This window comes from Semicossyphus pulcher, unplaced genomic scaffold (assembly GCF_022749685.1).
Source record: "Semicossyphus pulcher isolate SPU_LCO1_2020_fin unplaced genomic scaffold, fSemPul1.0.p SCAF_23, whole genome shotgun sequence".
NCBI classification, from domain to species: Eukaryota; Metazoa; Chordata; class Actinopteri; order Labriformes; family Labridae; genus Semicossyphus; species Semicossyphus pulcher.
In genome coordinates, this window is record NW_027211697.1 from 8,070,251 (window position 1) to 8,089,450 (window position 19,200).

The 19,200-nt window shown below is 43.7% G+C and overlaps 1 protein-coding gene across 1 annotated transcript; it reads right to left on the bottom strand.

Annotated features, from left to right (window-relative positions):
• Window positions 1–5,647: 5,647 nt before the first annotated feature.
• Window positions 5,648–8,229, bottom strand: pmp22a (peripheral myelin protein 22a). Its single transcript, XM_069674360.1, has 5 exons — window positions 8,108–8,229; window positions 7,332–7,419; window positions 7,090–7,183; window positions 6,826–6,966; window positions 5,648–6,713 (listed from the first exon to the last, which is right to left on the bottom strand). Exons 2-5 carry the CDS (start codon window positions 7,407–7,409, stop codon window positions 6,556–6,558), a joined length of 471 nt encoding a protein of 156 aa, XP_069530461.1. The 5' UTR covers window positions 7,410–7,419; window positions 8,108–8,229; the 3' UTR covers window positions 5,648–6,555.
• Between the last annotated feature and the right edge of the window lie 10,971 nt (window positions 8,230–19,200).

Below are 19,200 nucleotides of genomic sequence, written 5' to 3' on the forward strand. Positions count from 1 at the left end.
CACTGTAGTTGTGAGTGACGTCTACTGTTGTGAACATATATGTTGGCCTTAAAAGTCTAGCCCCCGAATATAAGATGATCCCACTTTTTCAGATGTTTTCCAGGGGAAAAAAACCTTCTTATATTCGGACCAATATGGCGATAGAATTTCACTTGTCTTCACAAGCTTTAGAACAGACTTCTTGGTCAGTCAATTAGCTGTAGGCCAAAATAGTTTTAGGACATTTTCATGAAAATTTCTTCAAAAAGCACCGACACCACGAACATGGCCGAGAAGTCAGAGAACAATTAGCTGAGGAGTATTAGCAGACAGCTAGCGACACAGGAGTGTCTGCTGTGAAGTTGGGTATTTTGAAGGGGTGCTTAGGGGATTGACTCATTTTTGGAGCTGGCCTCCAGTGGCCATTTGAAGAACTGCAATTGAAGGTATTTCCATGTTGGCTCTTTTTTTTCCAGCCCAGCAGGTTTCTCTCTTCTCTGGATGGATGTATTTCAGTGTCTTTCTGTTACACTGAGAAATCCAGTGATGTTGCAAAACCACAATATGTTGTTAAAATAACAACAGGAAAGGTAAATACACACAAGATGCCAGTGTTTGCACTGTTATATTGTGGATTAAATTACATTACATAATTACATTTTACTAAACAAATACATTTAATATATAATAATTCTAGGGGTATCGCTCGTTCATATATGTGCGAAAGAAAAACAACCTGTTTGCGCTCAGCTGTATCATATATTCAGATCATTTCTGTGCCACTTCTTGTGTAATCATCTTCACGTGCCTGTGTGTGCAGGCTCTCACAAGCTCTCTCAAATTATCTGCATATTTTCATCTCTAACTCCGATGTGGGAAGCAAATTTTCGAAGGCCCATAAAATGGACCAGCAGCCGCGTAACCGCTGCTCCTCGTTTCCCCACACGGTGATGCATCTCGGCACTGTCACACCGCTCTCTAATTTGGAGGAGATCTGCTCAGGCCTGAAACACCAGAGAGCGGCAAGACACTCGCTGTTGTATAATTAAAGGAGAAATGTTTGCCTCAGTAGCCTCGTCAAACCAGTATAGAAACCCTTGTTAGCCACCAGAGCTGGATTAGAAGGTCTTTGTCGGTGGCTAGTGGCCACGCAGCTTTAAAGTATGCATATGAACTGTATATGTGTGTGTGTGTGTGTGTGTGTGACAGCAGGCAGAAATATGGAGGGAACACCATATTGAAGCACCAAATGCTGGTACCACATTCCTGATATTTATGAAACTAGATTGAATGTGCATAAAATAGCATTGAATAATTGATTTTTCTCCCCTTTTTTTCCCGCACAAGACAACCCTTCTTCTAACTCGATGGTTATGACGGCTTGAATCTCGCTGCCGGCACTAAATTATTAACATCAAACTGTTTTAATTAAGTCTCAAGTTTCAGGAGTAATGTTTTGAGTCAAATATTATTCAGGGTCACTCGGGACGACACGTTGTTGAGCTGATTTTTAAATTTTAATTCGAAACTCTGCCTAAAATACATCGTTATTTTGGGGGAGACCGCATGCAATGTGAAAGTTTTGCATTCGATTCTTGCAGCTGTCTCTTCTCGACTTGCTGACTGCTGTAGGAAAATGTTTCACATCTGTGCTCTAGCTCTTAAGTGTGAAGCGGCGCTATTAAGAGCGTGAAGACTGAGCGATATAGTGTCAGCAAGGTTTTATTCACACTCAAAACTCTGTTTGCGTGCGCATGTGTGTGTTTGAATTCGACAATCAGGAAATTTTTCAACTAACAGCTACTCTTGCATCTGCAATCTATACATCTTCATGTCTCCCTGTGAGTTTCAGGCAGTTTCAGGCAGGAAATGGAGCTGGGAGATTCCTCTGCACGGCGGGGGTCTAAGGCGGACACTAGTAGCAAGATTTAGCGGCGGGGGTCACGGGTCAAAGGTGCCCCTAGGTTCCACATTTGCAACTTTGCCCAGATCCTGTCCGGGCTGCCGTCAAAGCGGGCAGCCAGCCGCACTCTAATGTGTATTAGCAAGACAAAGGGCGAGGAGAGGGGCGGGCATAAGATGGGCTTTGATTTCTCTGAGATTTATGGGCGTGATGAAATCAGCTCTGAATGAACTGGGCTTGCCCGTTTTCTCTATCGTTTAGCTACATCTGAAGGCTCCGGGGTTTGTTCTGGGAGGCAGACACCCCGGATAAAAAGGCAACAAATCTAAAGGGAAAGAAGAGAGGAGGGCTTCAGCTTCCTCTGAAGTCCTCACATGTCCCATTCAGGGAGCCATCAGCTGGCTGCGGCCTATTGTGTGTGCTTCTTCACGACCATTACCGCCTCACCCAACAGATTCCCAACTGTAGACGTCTGGAAATTTGATGTGTTCCTGGGATACTGAGAAAGCACTTAGCTGCAGACGTGTGAATATCTTTGGCTGTTGTTTTGCAAAGAAAAAGAGAGGCAGACATGTCAGTGGAATATCTTCATCAAGTTGTTAAACAGTGTAGTGCTCAGTGGATGTTGATGAGGGTGGCTTCCTCTCTCCCCTCTCCCCCATCCTGCCTGTCCTGCAGTAAATACTAAGTGCCCCCCAGTGACCCTCCCAGTGATAAATAACCCTTAAGGTTAACCACGTTTGAAATGGAGCTGCGAGGCCATTATAGGCCTCCGGAGTTTTCTTGACATCCCCAATATGTTATCTGTATGCCCAGGGACTTAAACCAGAGCAGCACCAACTGGCCTCTCTTTTGTGTCAGCGCTGATGAAGTTAGAAGGAGCTAATTTGACCCACAAACCCTGAGAGTGAGATCCTCTGTCTGCATGCTCAGCAGCCATCATGACTCGTTGTATAAAACACACACAGGTTGTGTAGGATGTGACGCATGTGCAGTCTGTTTCCCCTGCATAACGCGCTGCAGGCGAACATGTGCGCATGCAAGGGTGTGCACAGATGGTAGTATGTGAAGTAATGGTAACTGCACCTTGGCGTCTGGTAGGCAGCTAAAAAAAGGGTTGTTGTTTGCCTTTCATGGCTGCTGGTGCTTTCTGTGAGGATGTCTGGAGTCTGAAGATGCTCTGAGTCACGCCGTGCAGAAGTATCAGGAAGTTTGCATGACTCTTTAAGAGCAGCAGAATTACTGTAAGACAACAAACAACCACATGTGCCCAACGGTATTTAAAAAAGTGTTTTATTTCATGCACTATGAAGTCAAAAGGAAGGGTAATTTTGCAAAATGTGATTGTTCAATCTGGTTCAGATGGAGCTAATTTAATTGATGTAAAATAGCTGCCATTGTTTTGTAGTAAAACATGACGTGCACGCTGTGGTTTTGCAGAATTTCGAGCTGGCAGCTACAAACTTTGTTTCTGATGTTAAGTATAAGACATCTATAAACTTCTTTTTGATCAAAGGCAGAATCCTATTTCAATAATCCACTGTGGTGCCAACTTCTGAGAGGAAACACGAGAGAAGATTAGTGTCAAGTTACCCCGGTATTGTGAGCTTTCTGCTGCAAACACTGTGGGGAAACGTATCCTCTTCTACAGGGGAGAAACTGAAATATATTTTATAACACATGACTCGAACAACAACCTACAGAGTTTTGGTTATTCTATATATATATATAATATATATATAAAGTGTAAATCAAGACTTTCTTCAGAAAATGAATGACAAGAAATATGTGTTTCAGTCTCCACCTAGTGGAACGATGAGCAATGGTATCCTCAAAGTGTTTTCTTCTTCCCCTCATCAGTCACTGGCTGACTGCTTAGCTGCTTTATATTCTGGGTTGAAACAGATTTAATAAGACTGGTGAAATGTTAACAGTTATATTTACTAAGTACTGTACTCTAGTACAATGCTGAGATGGTATGTTCGAGTATTTCTATGCACTTTATGATTCCCCCTCACTTTATTTTGGAAGTAAATATTCTACTTCTTACACCTCAAATACTTCAGTTGAAGTATTCAGCTGCTACTCTACTTTTTTCCTTTGCTTTGCTGCCGACTATTAATGAAAAATACGTTCTACACCTAGAAGTATAGAAGTTAGCTTCATCTTGCATATGGCTGCAACAGTAGAGATGCTTACACTTGAATGCATCACGTTGTAGTCACAAAATATAATGAATATGATTCTGCATAATCAGTACTTTTACTTTTGGTACCTTAAGTGTGTTTTTTGTATAAATAAGTGGGATGATAAATTCAGGGCTTACTTGTAATAGGCTTGTATTTGTACTTTACACAGACATAATGCTTCTCAAGTCAAAGTTCTGTTACATAACGAAGAGTACGGTCTAGACCTGCAGTGTCTTGAAATAACTTTGGTTGTGATTTGGCGGTATACAAATACAATTTCATTTGATTGATTACTTCTTCCACCACTTAATAAAAAAACTTGAGTAATATATGAACTAGTGACATCTTGTGGTGATACTTGAACCTTGGTAAATTCAGTCTCAAATTGGAATGCTTTTATTCTATAAATACGATGAAGAAATGATGATAACTGAGGCGTATCTGCTGTGTAGGTGTGACCTGCTTAGTTAACGGTGTACTGGGAAGTTAAACATTTGATAAATATAAGATAAAGGGCAGAATTTGGGAAAGATGACACCATAAGTTTGGTGTCTTCAGATTCCTCTGAAGCAACCAACGATCTAAACAAGTCTGTTTTTTTTGCTTTTTGTTTTTTACAATGGTATGTACTTTTCCTTTCAGAGAGGCTTCCTGAACCACATTTAACTGTTTTCTTTGATTTATGCTGTTTTGCTGAAAAGAATGTATTTACATGGGGCCAAGTTTCCAGTTTCCAGATAAGCAGGTCCTCAGACTGCAGCCAGGGGGTGCTATTGCTGGTTTAATGTTTGTATGAGTACAGCTTGGATGCTTTGGAATCCATCCATCCATTATCTATACCGCTTATCCTGTTCAGGGTCACTTGGGGCTGGGGCCTTGGGTGAGAGGTGGGGTGCACCCTGGACTGATCGCCAGTTAATCACAGGGGTGATGCATAGAGACAGACAACTTTTCATGCTCACACCTACAGGCAATTAGTCACCAATTTGGACAGTGGCAGGAAGCTGGAGTACCCGGAGGGAACACACGCAAATATGGGAGGAACATGCAAACTTCAAACAGAAAGGACCACCTCGTCCAAACTGGAATTCAAACCAGGAACCTTCTAGCTGACGGCACTAACCCCTGAACCACCGTGCAGCCCTGCTTTGGAATCAATTGTATGAATTAAAAAAGCAGATTTAATGAGAAATCATTATATTAGAAGAATACTGAAGTACTATTAAATCTTCTTATAATCTTTGTTTGATAACTAGTTTAATCTTCACAAAGACACCATTTTCTTTTGAATGTATTCACATGAAAAATACGACTGGTGCAAAGATATTTTGCCAACAGGTGAGATACTGGGTCCTGGGAGTGTCTTGTGTGTCACAGCTCCACCAAGTGGTGTAAACAAGCTACTACAAGGAGTAGCGTGTGGCTAAAGGTCAGTCACAACTGATTTCCTTGTTCCTGCAACTCCCACAGTTAAAGTATCAGCTAGTACAAGTTTAAAGTAACACCACTGAACACTTCTACTTTTCTAAAATCCTACTTTTGTAAATGACGCATAGAGCGGACTCACAACAGGAAGTAGAGTTCAAAGGGTTTATTTAGAAGAATACTGACAAAAATGCAAACTTGGGTTTGTACAAAGCAAATTAATCACAGACACACTTGCAACACAAAGTAGGCTATACATTTCAAGAGTAGTAGATTAAAAAAAAGCACCATTTTTCAAAACTACATTACAAAATTCAAAACTTTATTTGGCTTATCAAGTACAAAGATTATTCAGAACACAAAACGTCATATTGTTGTTACTTTTTAATTTCGGATGATGATTTAATTTCCTTCAAGGCAATATTCTAAGTAAGGCACGCGGTTCAAAGCTTCCGGCACACACACAAAAAAAGACATTTAAAAAAAGCTTGATACTCTGGCATTCGAAGCGACATCTCTTTGGCACAGCTGCATGATTTGTGAGAGACACAAAACTCTATCACGTAAAGGAGCATGACAATGTTAACTTGACAACACTATGTACAAAATGTATGTAAAAATGTTATAAATATGTCTAAAAACCACAGACACTATGTACATCTTTGTACTGAAAACATGGCAGGATTATTCGTCTTTGTTATCACACGTGATGGATTTGTGGAAGTCGGGCGGGAAACAAAAGTCAACATGTCACCAACGCGTTTTTAAACACACTTTGAAGACACCGCAGGAAACATGTGTGGTGACACTCTTTGGCCTTTGGTAAAATGATATTTTCAGCATGTGATGGGAACATAATCGATACTAAAAACAGCTAAAAAGAAAGGATCCCCAGCAGTGATAAACGTCTCCATTCTGTGTTTACAATTGTTAGTGACACGTGCACTTTTGTTGTGTTGATGGGATGTCAGTCTTTGGTCTGTGGGCAGTAGGCACAGTGCGATGTTGTTGTAAGGGGCCTCCTAACTACCCCTCTTCTTTCCTCCTCCGCTCCGTCTCTCATTCTTTCTTCCTCAGGACGATATAAATGAGGCCGCTGATGAGACAGAGAGGGAAAGCCACCCAGGCTAGCACATAGGCGTAGCCGAACTGTGCCCCGGTTCCATCATCCGGACTCATCACGGTGTAGATGATCGCCCCGCACATCACGAACACACCTTAAACAAGAAGAGAGGATGTGAGGACAATCTGAGGGAATCTGAAGCAGATGATCTCACAGCGGCTCCACCCAAATCTGCTCAGGGTGTGACCGCATGAAGTCATACTCACTCGCCAAGATCTGGAAGATGGCCGTTAAAAAGAAGCGTCCGCCCTTGACCAGGCGGAACAGCTGATACACAAACGCGATGAGGGAGAAGAAGCAGAAGAGCAAGGACAGGATCATGAGGGCTTGCACCGCCTGGATCCAGTCTGGAGCACGGACAGAAAAGAAAGGAGAGCGTGAATTTCAAACACATTCGTACGTTTTCCACGCCCGAGGCGAAAAAGGCAGGAGGCATCGTTTAGTTTGTTTTTTCAGGAGTGCTGACAAACCTTCATTGCTTGCGGCCTTGCAGTGGTAGCCTCCATTAGTTAAAATGCAATTGTACCACAGATCCAAGCTCCTGTCCCCGCCTACAGTCCAGGCCTTGGAAACAAAACAACACGACAACAATGAAATCAACTGCAGCATCCTTAGAACAAAAATAACATCCAACACAATAATGATCATGCAATAAAGTCTGCACTGTTGTGTCATTGAGCCACTCAATTGAAAGTGTAACAGGACTACTCACACTGGCTGCTGTGGACACAATGAGGAGAATGAGGATGATAAGGTGCAAGATGAGCACTCCGAGCAGGATGAGCAGCATTTTGTCAAGTCTGGAAAGAAATAAGACGTCAATCCACAAGAATCCCACCAAACCCCCTTTCTCATCTCGACGCTAGATGGCGCCAGTCCCTGACTTCTACACAAACCGCAATGTTTACCTCAATGTGAAAGTATCCCCTTACATTTCAAACGTAGAAAGAAAAGAAGGAAGGAACTATAATTTCTTCCTTATGGGGCTGAAATAGTCAATGTGGAGTTTAAAGTCAGGCTGTAAGGGCTTGAATCAATCGATTATTTGAACTTTTGATCCATTTAAAAGTCCAATTAAAATTCATTAGTTTAAGCAATGGGGTGTTTGCAAAATAAAAACCACAGAGAGAAGCAGCTTTCGATCGATATGAGTAAGACAGACGGATTTCCGACTAATCAATGCCTGCTGCTGGAAAACAAACTCAACCAATCCGCACGAAAAACATTCCAGCGTAATGCCGCCATGCGTGAGCGTCAACCTCTCCCGTTTTATTCCCTAATGTGAGTAAATACAACCTGAAATAGTAGTAAAAAAGTTGGGATTAGTTAGGTAGAGCTGCAGGATAGAAACATAGATGCATTTTCGCGCAATATATGTAAATCCAAAGTCGTGTTAAAGTCCAGGGGTTAAGTCCTGTTGTATGAGTGGGAGAAAAAAAAGTAAGTGGAAAAAAACAAAAGAGTCTCCAACACATTAGTCCAACTTACAAAAAAGGGCGAAGCAAAGCAGGAGGTTTGATTCCGTGAAAAGGAAACGCTGAAGTGAAGAGTTTGGGGAAAGTATCAGCGAGGTTGTGCTCCTCTCGACTCGTCCTCTGCAGCTACTATTCCAGATGTGGCTCACACACCCCAGTCAGTCTCTTTCTCCGCCTGAGAACACCGCCCTGCAGGCCTTGCACGTCACCAGGGGCCCGCTCCAAAAACTTCTCCTTTTCCTTTTTTTTTTTTTTTCTCTTCCTCCTCTTCTTCCCCGGGCTAGCCTATCATCTGGATTGTAGTAAAGGCCACAGGATTGCATGGAGTAGCCTACGGTGTTATTTTACAAACCGCAAAATGTGAGCTTTTTGTGACATCTCTCTGTATTTATGCCCTAAAACATCCATAATTTAAAAATAAAACACCATTATGACATAACCAGTGACATTCCAGTGGAGGCATTTTGATGTGATTTTCAGTGATTTCATGTTTTACGTGTCCCCGCATTTAAAAGACTTGATGTGATTACTTGTAAAACACCCCATAGCCTATAAAAGACCTGATCATTGATTCAAATCAATGAGTCCACTATTTACACCCTGCACCACACATCTGTTTATTTTGTTCTTTATAGGCCACACCTAAGACTCTTTACCTTGTTCCAGATGGCTGAAGGTGGCAAGACATGCCCACTGACTGCCTGAACGTGCACAACACATGTCCAGAAGTGTTCCCGTACGACAGTGTGAATGCGTGTGCGTGTGTGTGTGAGCAGACCAGCCCTCTGGAGGCCCCGCGGTATGCCCAGAATGCCTGTGAGTGTGTGAAGCAAGCCTCCTGTTTACTCCTGCGTCTGCCGAGAGAAGGGAGAGCCTGTCCGATGCCAAAGGGAGTTAACAGGGTGCAATGTTTCGCTCATGCTAAACTGATGGAACTGCTTGCATCTCCATGCACACACAATTCAAGGATGAGTGACAAGAAAGATTGTCCGCCGCAGCCCGCCGCCGTGGTTCTGCATCCCTCATTACACTGCGGTCTCAGGCCATTTCCTCACAAGTGACAAAGTTGTAAAGCAAACCAGGAAGCAAATAACAACAGTGACAGAAGCACAAGCACACATTTGCTGTTTTGAGATCAGACGCGATTGTGATCAGCTGCTGCAGCCGGAGAACACAGCTTGCCCCTCTTAGTCTCTCTCTCTCTCTCTCGGCTCTTCTTTGCAGCTTTTGGCCCATCAGGTGGATTCCTGCGGTCTCTGTTTGTAAACACACGAGGGGGGGAAACTGTGAGCCGCTGCCCAGCCTCGCTGTGGGATGCCGAGGAGAGGCAGTGCCCTGAGTCCTGGCACAGCTGTGAGAAGGAGGCAAAGAGAGAGAGAGAGGGAGCTCTTTGACAATCAGCAGACCTGGACGTGCTGCTGTTTATGAAGATGTAATTTGTGCAGTGGTCAGGTGGAAGGCAGTGCCAGCAGCAGCAGCAGCAGCAGCAGCAAACCCCAGCTGCCCAGCTGGAGCAGGTGTGTGTGGAGACTATGAATGCCCAAACGCACACACACAGTCCTGCACTATTACTCACACAGTGGACATACACAGAGCAAAGAGCAAATCTATTTCTTTCTGTGATGCAAAACACGATAATATAGCAGCAACCATGAGGATAACTTAAAGTTTTATAGCTACAAAACTGTTGCTGTTGTTGTTGTAAACTCCCATAATACATCATCTGGCGCGCATTCTTCAGGAAATGAAGCATCACTGCAGTGAGATCCAAAGTGCCCCACCCTTTCTTTATTACAACTGTATTAAATCTAATAAGCTGTGAGAATGCTCTCATCCTATCGTTATACATTGCTTAGATATTTAATAACACATATTGTATTTTAATTAATCTTTTACACAGTTGTTGTTTGAGTTGATATGGTTTCTCGCCCTTCACCCCGCATGCCCATTACCAATCTCTCTGACTCATTACTTTGTGTTGCCAGAGATAGCTCAACCATCTGAAGAGTTATGATCGTTCCTTTACGGCCGATAACACGGGAAACCATCCAAAAACCTTTTACCCCAATCAAATGAAAACACGCAGCAGCTCCTCTTCCTTGGAAAAACAAGGATTACAAAGCAAACAGGCCGGAGCCGCGGTAACTGTAGTCACAGCCATTGTGGCGAGACAGAGGCTGAAATCTAAAACCGACACACCCCAGGATTCACCAGCACGCAGGTGAGCTATTTTAGAAAGCCGGTTGTTTAGTTGACCTGGCAAAAGTTTGTGGATGTTAGCTGGAGTGTTTTCGGTTTCCTTGAATGAACCTCGCAGATTTGTGCAAAAAGGGCTTCAGTGCTGTTTGAGAAACAGAACCTCGAGCAAAACAGCTGACCTGAAACAAAAACCACAGAGGCGTCACAGCCATTTCACTGCTGCAGTTAATGAAAGTACAAATGTGAAACACTGGGCAGGGACACTGTAAAACACTGAGAATACATGTACTGCGTTTGGGTATCTCTAGTTTGGACATATATGCTCTTATTCTTAATATTCCAACAATGATATAAAGATGATTTTCTTATGTATCTCAACAACGTCTCTGGGTTGTACGGAAGCCCTTAGCGGACATGCATCCATACATTTTATTTACTCCGTTTTCCCGTGATAACGAGTCAATTCTGGTCATTTTCTTGAGATCTCGACTTATTTTTCCCGTTATCTCGAGATAACAAAGCTGGTTTTCCAGTGATAACGAGTTAATTTCAGTTTTCTGGGGATCTCGACTTATTTATCTCCCATTTTAATGGATTAATTTGGCCCATTATCACAAGATGTTTTCTTGTGACAACGGGACTTTCCGGCAATCTAGAAGAACAAGCAAGAGGCTGGTCACTGTGATATCAGACCAGCCGATGCCATCCTGCCATCACCCACACAAATGAGGTAAGTTCAGCCTCTTTCTATGTTTGTTTTGTGCCTTTGGAACTCTGAGGTAATGAGTGATCATCTGACGTTAAAGTGGTGGAGAACTATCACCAACAGGTTCTAAAAATAAGTCGAGATCTCGAGAAGACGACCACAAATAACTCATTATCACGGGAAAACAGAGTCTAGATACATGTCCGCTTAGGGCTTCCATAGGTTAGTGTTAACAGCTTGGAGTCAAGGTGAGTGCCAACTTTCACTTTCCTTTTCTCATCATAGAGATTGCAACATGTTTGTGTTTAATCAGAACCCTTGTAGGCCAGCCTAACAACAAGTCAACACTTGTGTTAAAGGTTTTTAACTGGAACTGTCCTTTGTTTGCTGACAGAATGAGTCAGCCTCATTTGCAGCACAGCCCTGGTACATTCAACAATGGATTCCACCTGCAGGAGTGGCCGTTGGACTCCTCCAATAGCAAAAATGGGAGTAAGGGAAGAAAGAGACAATTAGGGATTAGGCGGTTTGTGGTTTTGGACACAACTCTTGCTTGGCTGTCTGGAGGACATCTAAGTAGGACAGCTGGACAGGCATATTTTACTTCTGGGAATAAGAAGGAATGGTGCAACGCCTCAATGCGCCTTCACCTTTGGAAGCCCCTGCCAAAACAAGAGGAAACGCTAAAACCATGAAGTCAGTAGCGGACAACGCCTGTTCACAACGCAATCCTTAGGTCATCTCACCGGACATCTCGGGGTCGCCGCAGCTGGAAAAGCGTGGAATCCAACCCAGCTGCTCACAGGTCTTGTTTGTGCTGCGGTGTCACATTTACTTTGAAACCAGAGACGGCGACATTCCTCCTGCAGATGCATTCCCTGCTTTCCAGGATGTGCATGGCTCTTTCCCCCTGCTGCCCGATCCTCACGCCCCGGACCGGTCTCGCTGCTCTGCCCTTAGTGCTTGCGTTTCGCCACTTAGTGACTATCAGATAACATCCCACAGAGCAGCACGCAGGCGGAGCCGGAGAGGACCTGAGTTAAAGGATTGCACACTTAACATGGACGTGTCAAACTGTTCACGCACAATGACGCTGATGCTCGACTGCAAGTTGACACGGACCATAAAAATGCACAAATGCAACTGATTCTTCCGCTTGCTTCACAAATATAACCAAGCCTCAAACTGTATTACGCAACGTCTGCAAATTATCATTGAGAGACTGTGCTATCAAATAATCTCTGTGCTGTGTGTGAAAGCAACATAATATGCAGGTCTGTGTGCGAGTGTAAAGCAGGGTCACATTAGAGCATGTGTGCCATGCATGCCCCATCTACCCTCTCCCATTTTAAACTCCAAAGCTCCAAAATGGACCATGACCGAGCCAGAGATCTCCATTGGCTGGATGCTAAATCAGATAAAGCGAGCCAAAGATGTTATAGAGGGGAGTGGGCTTTTACAGACGGGCCCGTCCCTCCCTGTAAAGCAACAACAACCAAATAAATCAGGGACATACGGCATGACGAACTCCAGATTGTGGCACCCTAGTGATCCTAAACATGTGCTAATCATTAGCCCCTGGCTTCCTGTTGGAGTCGATGTCATCAACGCACACATCCCAACAGGCACGACCAGCATACAAACTGTTGCTGTGAATCAGAGTTATACTGGCCTCAGGGGTTTGGAATGAAGCAATAAAAGCAATGAAAGAATTCAATTTGAATCGCCTTGCTCTGGTTTCTGCACAGATCTCACAGCTCTGTTATCTGATAGTAGATATCTGAGCTGCATTGGATGCATGCTAGTTTTTAATTACAATCAAATGTATCTGAGTAAACACTTGTGGTCGTATAATTTGACATCAGCAGCTTAAATCCTCTTTAACTTGAGAATGAAATCATTCTTGTCTGCTTGTTGTGAGCAGTTCCCTTGTTGAACTGTTTGAGCTGAGTATCTCTGCTTCTTTGACAGCTCACAGCGCAGCACTTCCTTTACAGCCTGCCAATTCACGCTTTTTGTCAGCTAAAGAAAGGTGTTGGCCTGTGGGTATTTTCTTTCCTAAAGTCTTGCCAGCACTTTTTAGCTTTTTTGTAAATGTGTTCTTCCTGGAGAATAAGGAGCTGACATTTCTCGACTTGCATTGTACAACATTTATTTGTTTTACATTTATAGAAATGTTATACAGAGCGGCTTCTGGGGTCAAAGGTCATGATAGACAAGCATCGAGCTTTGAGCTAATTTGCACGCTAGGATAAGATGTGTTTACTTGATTAGCAGCAGTGAGTGCAGCTCTGTCACCCTGAGGTCATCAGGAGGTTTCAGCACAGAGTCTAAGACAGACTATTCAAAAATAGCTGAAAGGTGAAACAGACTTTGAGTTTCTGGATAATTGTCTTGAGTGAAAGTAATGGAGGCTAAACTAATAAACAAAATAAGGCATGCTGCAGAACAGGCTTTAGTTTGATCTTCTTCTAGATCACACTCAAAATAATGAGTCATCTAGTTGCTGATACACGAAACCAAACTTGATAAAGGAATCCATTTTGCTTTCCTAAGAACATGGCTGGTGGGTCAAACTCGGTTGCCTTTGGGGAATGTGGTAATACACACATATGTGATGGCCAGCCTAATGACTGCATAGTGGCCTGGCCAAAGGAAACTGTGGCCGTGCAGTAAAGCCCGGCTCGGAGCGGAGAATCTGTGATGTGTGTGCTCATCCGTCGGCATCGGCCTGGACGACAGCCCAGAGCAGCCACTCACACGAGATCTAAACAGAACCCACTGACAGCTCCTGCTCCGCTCGGTGGAGGAGAGAAGGAGGAGGCGAGGATGGATTGATAAGATCTGGCAGTCGGAGAGATTCACCGGCACGTGCTGAAAATCCAAACATGCATAATGCAAACACTCTAAATCATCTTCAATTTATTTTTGTTTTCACAACTCTTCCCTCACCCCAAGATCAACCGAAACACTCCTTGTAACTCGCCTCTCGCTGACCTTAAAGCAATAGTTTGTGAGAAAATCCCCTATGACACATATCTCTTTAAAATGGTAGCAGGGAGGAACTACGGATGGCTAATTTGGTTGCACAATCTGTCAGTCAGTTGCTCCACCACTTTCGTCCACACAGAAACATTTATTTGATGAATTACCATGGGATATTGTAGCATACGGATATTTGATGAACCGCGATGACTTTGGTGACCCTTTGGCTCTACATTACCATTAATGCTGGTATATCCAATCATAGCTGCATAAAATATGCTTTAAAATCTAGTTATGCAGTAATTTAGTGCTAGCAATGCAAAATTAAGACAGTGGCCGTTGTAAACATTGCGAGCATGTTAGCATGCTGAGGTTAGCATTTAGCTCATAGCACCACTGTGCCTCTTTCATTTCAAGTTCATGAAGACGATGTATATCCGTTTTTTTTGTTACTTCTTAGTAAGAAAGCTGTCATGATCCTAACCCTATCCATTTAAATAAATGGATGAATGGAATGGACGCTGAATGAGGTAACAGAATGGTGATTGAGCCATGGCCCACTAGTGAAAGTCAAATTTACATTTAAATACAGTGGTTGTGGGGTGTGTTAATCAGGGTTATCAGGGTGTCTACTGATGGGTGCGTGAGTGACGTGTGTGAAGTGAACCAAAACTACAAAGAGGTCCAAAGCCAACCAAACAATAACATAGTGTCCAGAGCATGGAGAGCGGCAATAAATTAAGATAGAACTTTATTAATCCTGAAGTAAATTCTAGTGCCAGAAAGCTCCAAATAACACAGTACAAAATTAGAGAAATACAAAAAAAGTGGGTTAATGCAAAAGAGACAGTGCCTAAAAGAAAAACAATATTACTGTAATCATCTACAAAGATAAGAGCCACACGTGGTGAAGGCCACATAGGGAGACTGGCCAGGTACTCCAAGGTGCACGGAAGACACGCCTACCAGGAACCTGCAACGCGGAAAAGAAAGTAACAAAAACAAGGACACACAAAGCAGGAAGGCCGTCACAAAAGCATAACTGAAATTGAAAACAGTTTTAACACAAACAGCTACAACTGCCATAACTGTGTACAAAGCTAAAACAAGGAACAACATAAGACACATGCAACGGTCACAATGTTTTATTATGAGACGTCAAAATGCAGAGCAAAAGCAAAACATGGCTTATCATGAAAGATGTGTCCAAATCCCCCGCACATCAGATTATAAATTAAACCAAGATAACCAAAACGTTTCCTCCCACGACAAAGCAGATCTTTCACATATATGAAGCGAGGCGCAGGAAGAGCAGCTGGATCTTACAGATTCCAGCGTTCGCCTATACTACTCCGGCAGGATTTAAGGCATCGCAGATTCCCACCCACTCCCATCCCCGGCCTCATCCAGAGTGACGAGAGATGTTGGGATGTATTGTTATGCTTTATGCATTCCAGATGAGACCTTAGCCTGTTCCCCCACCCATATGAGTGTTAGAAAACATGTGTTCCTCTGGATTCCTTTGTGTGATGAATTTCACCCTCTCATGACAAAAAGAAGAGATGGGTGTGGTCGCAAAAAAACAATGAGCAACGTTACAAAGACGGAAAACTAGAGCTATATATTTTCAACCTTTTGCTTGAAAGGGTTTTCTTGTAGAATTTTCTTCTCTTTTTTTAATCAAAAAGTTGGAAGTATAATGACTTAAATTAAGGCCTCAGATGTCGTCCATGATGTTTTAAAACGTACAAGCGGAAAAATTACATTAAACCTCCTTATTGGCCACATGGCGTCTGCGAGTGGTGAACCCAGAGAAGAAAATATAGCATGGCAGCTTGGGTTGAACTCTCCACTTTTTCAGAGACGTGGGGGGATGGGATGGAAAGACTTAATTGAAAACAGGGCTTGTTTTTATATTTTTCCATTATAAAGTTACCCTTTCAAAACAATTACCTGGGCTCTCATTACAGCGGGCCTGCACTTCAGCCTTGTTAAAAAACGCTGCTCCTGCAAGACCCTAATACCCGTCTTTTGGGCTTAATAACTGTATAAAGTATAAATACCACAACATGTTTTGACTATATACACAAAGACATGCATGCTCATGGAAAACAGTCACACATTCAAAGCCACAAACTCCACACACACGATTGCAGCAGCTGACAACCTTAAATGCTACTTCGGGGACGTGGGGGTTTATCCGAGGAGGATATTTAATTCTCTGAGGTCACGGTTGGGTTTGTAGATCTCCAGTCTTTAAAAGCTACACACATGGTTGTGGGAGGAGGGAGGGGGGCGGAGCCTGCCGAGTCCCTGAGAATCACCAGACTAGCGACAGTGTAATCGTAGCACAATGGATGACTGGAAACTTCAGGGAAAACTGGAAACTCTGCGATGACGCTGAAGCCGTTTCACCGTATCAAAATACCTCTGTGAGTCATGACAGGTAGCTGAGTGCTTACTCTTTCAGTTTCATTATTAAAATGATTCACTAAATTCTAACTAAAAGAGCAGTTTGGTGTGTTCAGTGCCTCAGCGAAGGCCAGAAAATGACCAGTGTTTAATTTCCAATGAATCTGCGAGTGACCAGGAAATTCCAAATCCTATCAGCAGTTCTTTCCATTGAGCAGCCTTTCCCCCCCGTTTGTGTGTCTGTGTCTGCTGAAGTCACAGTCTGGCTCGCCTGACGGGACGGGCTGCAGACGACAGGCAGCTGGATTGACCATAACACACACACACACACACACACACACACACACACACAAACACACACTACAGGCCGCCCCGGTCACACCCAAGGCATCCCAAGCACGCAGCGCCAGGCACTCACACAGTGGTCTCTAAATGTGCCTACGGCTCTGTGGGTGACTCACTCTCACTGTGTACGCCTGTGTGTGTGCGCGGGAACACGTGCGAAAGAGGGGGGTCAGTGTTTGATAGTGGTCAAAATGGCAGCTCTGTGCGGCGCTCCAGATGTAGCGTGTGTGCTGGAATGCTTTAAATACGCCAAATGTTGCACATGAAAGCCTCAGTTAGGAATAAGATGAAGAATGAATAGATGGAGCTGTGACAGTGGGCCGAGTGTCTCTCCTCTCTCCTCCCATCCCAGGGGCCAACAGCACGGTGACCTCACCCTGCCTCCACCCCGCACACTCCCCCTCCAACACTTCCTGGCGGGCCCAAAGCAGCAGCAGCAGCTGGAGCTTGCAGAAGGAGAATAGTGGAGGAAAAACTTGGATGATTACTTAACCATTCCTTTTCTATTTGTTCCCTCCTGCTCTGATTCACGTTTCGTCCGACCTCGCTCTTACTCACCAAGTCGGTCACACACCCACGTAAGCACTCTTGCATTCCTGGACTCACACACACATACATACACACGCCTTACTCCCTCAAAGTTTGAGGTTTTCGCTGTCAACATGACGCCTTTTTCTTTTTTTCTTCACATTGTGGTGTGAATGAGGAACTGCTTTGCTCACAAAGAATCTGGTACAACTTTCTCTGCCTCTTCCCAGCGAGCTGTCAATCACAGTAAACAGCTACAGATGGAGAGGTTGGAGTGGGCTTTAGCTCGGCTTTAGCATGCTCGATACACCGCCAAAAGGCAATTGTCTGATACAGGAAAGCCAGGAGATGGCCTCATGCTCAGCTGCAGAGCTCAGAGGCAGACACGCCTCTACATAACATGCAGAGCGTTACATCGAGTGTTTATGTTTAAAATAAACACAGCAGATGGATTTCAATTTCAAGCTTACATCCACCCAGAAAGAAAAATGTCTCATGACAGAATGTTGAGGTTGTCTGAGGCATCAGATAATTGTGCTGTGCTGTTTTTGACACAGGTCTTTATTCAGCATCTGAGTGAACATTTGCATTTATAACACATGTGCCTGCAGGACAGCGGCTGCTTGCATGAGTGATTATCACTGCTGAACAGTCTTCTTTCCTGACTTCTACTGTTCAACGTGGAACAGAGAAATGTGTGAGTGATATTTAATACGTGCAAGATGTGAACATTTTGCTGAATTTTCTTTCAGAGCAAATACCGCATCATCTTCTTCTTCGGGTATTTTTTAAACTCATAAACTTAAATGTTTGATTATTTTATTTTACTTAAAGGTATAATAAGTAGGATTTTCCTAGAAAAATAAAATATAGACTTTTGCAAATATAATATAATATAAATCATCACTTATGGGCCTCTATACATGTGTGTTGGTGAGTGTGTGTGACCCTTGTGAGACCCTTCCCTCTGCATCTATTCTGTTGTTTTGCTTTGCACAGGACGTTTTCAGGAGGGGGGCACTGTTGTGGTTCCCTGAGCCAATCACAGCGTATAGGTGAGTGAAGGAGTGGTTCAAATGAGCCTGAGAACATGGCAAAAGAGCGATGCAGAGTTGGCCTTCTTTCTGTTGGACAGGTTAGTGCCTCAAACCGGGTAGGACAAGCTAACCGGGGGTTAGCATGCTAGCGCAAAGGTTCCGGCGGTTAGCATGCTAAGGCAACGGTAACAATCTCTCACGAGAGAGTGAGAGTGCGGGACCCAGTTTGAATGTGTTGTTGATAAAATGCTGGAAAAATCCTACTTATTAGACCTTTAAACGTAAATAAAGCCTTATTCAATTATTTAATAATCAGAGAAAATAAAATAATCACAACTCAACCCAACCAGCAGACAAACAAACACACACAATACATCTGTTTATGGTCTACTGCCTCTGATTGGCTGTGAAATCTCAAAGGAGGAGGAGGAGGAGGAGAGTCAAAGCCTGGCCGACAGGACGATGAAGAGAGCCAGCATCGGCCGGACTTTTCCCCCTCTCCTCTCCAGCTCGGCCCCGAGGGAACCACGACCAGAGGGAGGGGAGCATAAACTGGATGACGGAGTCGTTAAATGGAGGACCAACACCCAGTACAGTGTGTTTTAAAGTCCTCTCTCCACATGGAGCTCTGGGATTCTTCGCCCTGGTGTTGTTTTCTATCTCCACACACGCCCTGATTTATGATGCTGTGGAGATTTGAGGAAAGTGAATTGGCCTTTAAGCTGCTGCAGTGTTTCCACAAGTGGAGGTTGCGCTTAAAGTCGCACGAAAACAGGAAGGTGATAGGCTGTAATGGAAAGTCTGCCTGGGCTGATATTAGCGTGCGCGATGAAATCACTGAGGTTTAGCTCCCATGAACAGTGGAGACAGTGTTTTCTAAAACTCAGAGAGGAA

What these genes read in the sequence shown, in the direction of transcription:
- pmp22a (XM_069674360.1), bottom strand. Translation starts at nt 7,409, where the DNA reads ATGCTGCTCATCCTGCTCGGAGTGCTCATCTTGCACCTTATCATCCTC. An exon ending in TTGTGTCCACAGCAGCCAGT is followed by an intron (nt 7,184 to 7,331) that starts GTGAGTAGTCCT and finishes TTTGTTTCCAAG; the next exon opens with GCCTGGACTGTAGGCGGGGA. An exon ending in CATCTTCCAGATCTTGGCGA is followed by an intron (nt 6,714 to 6,825) that starts GTGAGTATGACT and finishes TTCTTGTTTAAG; the next exon opens with GTGTGTTCGTGATGTGCGGG.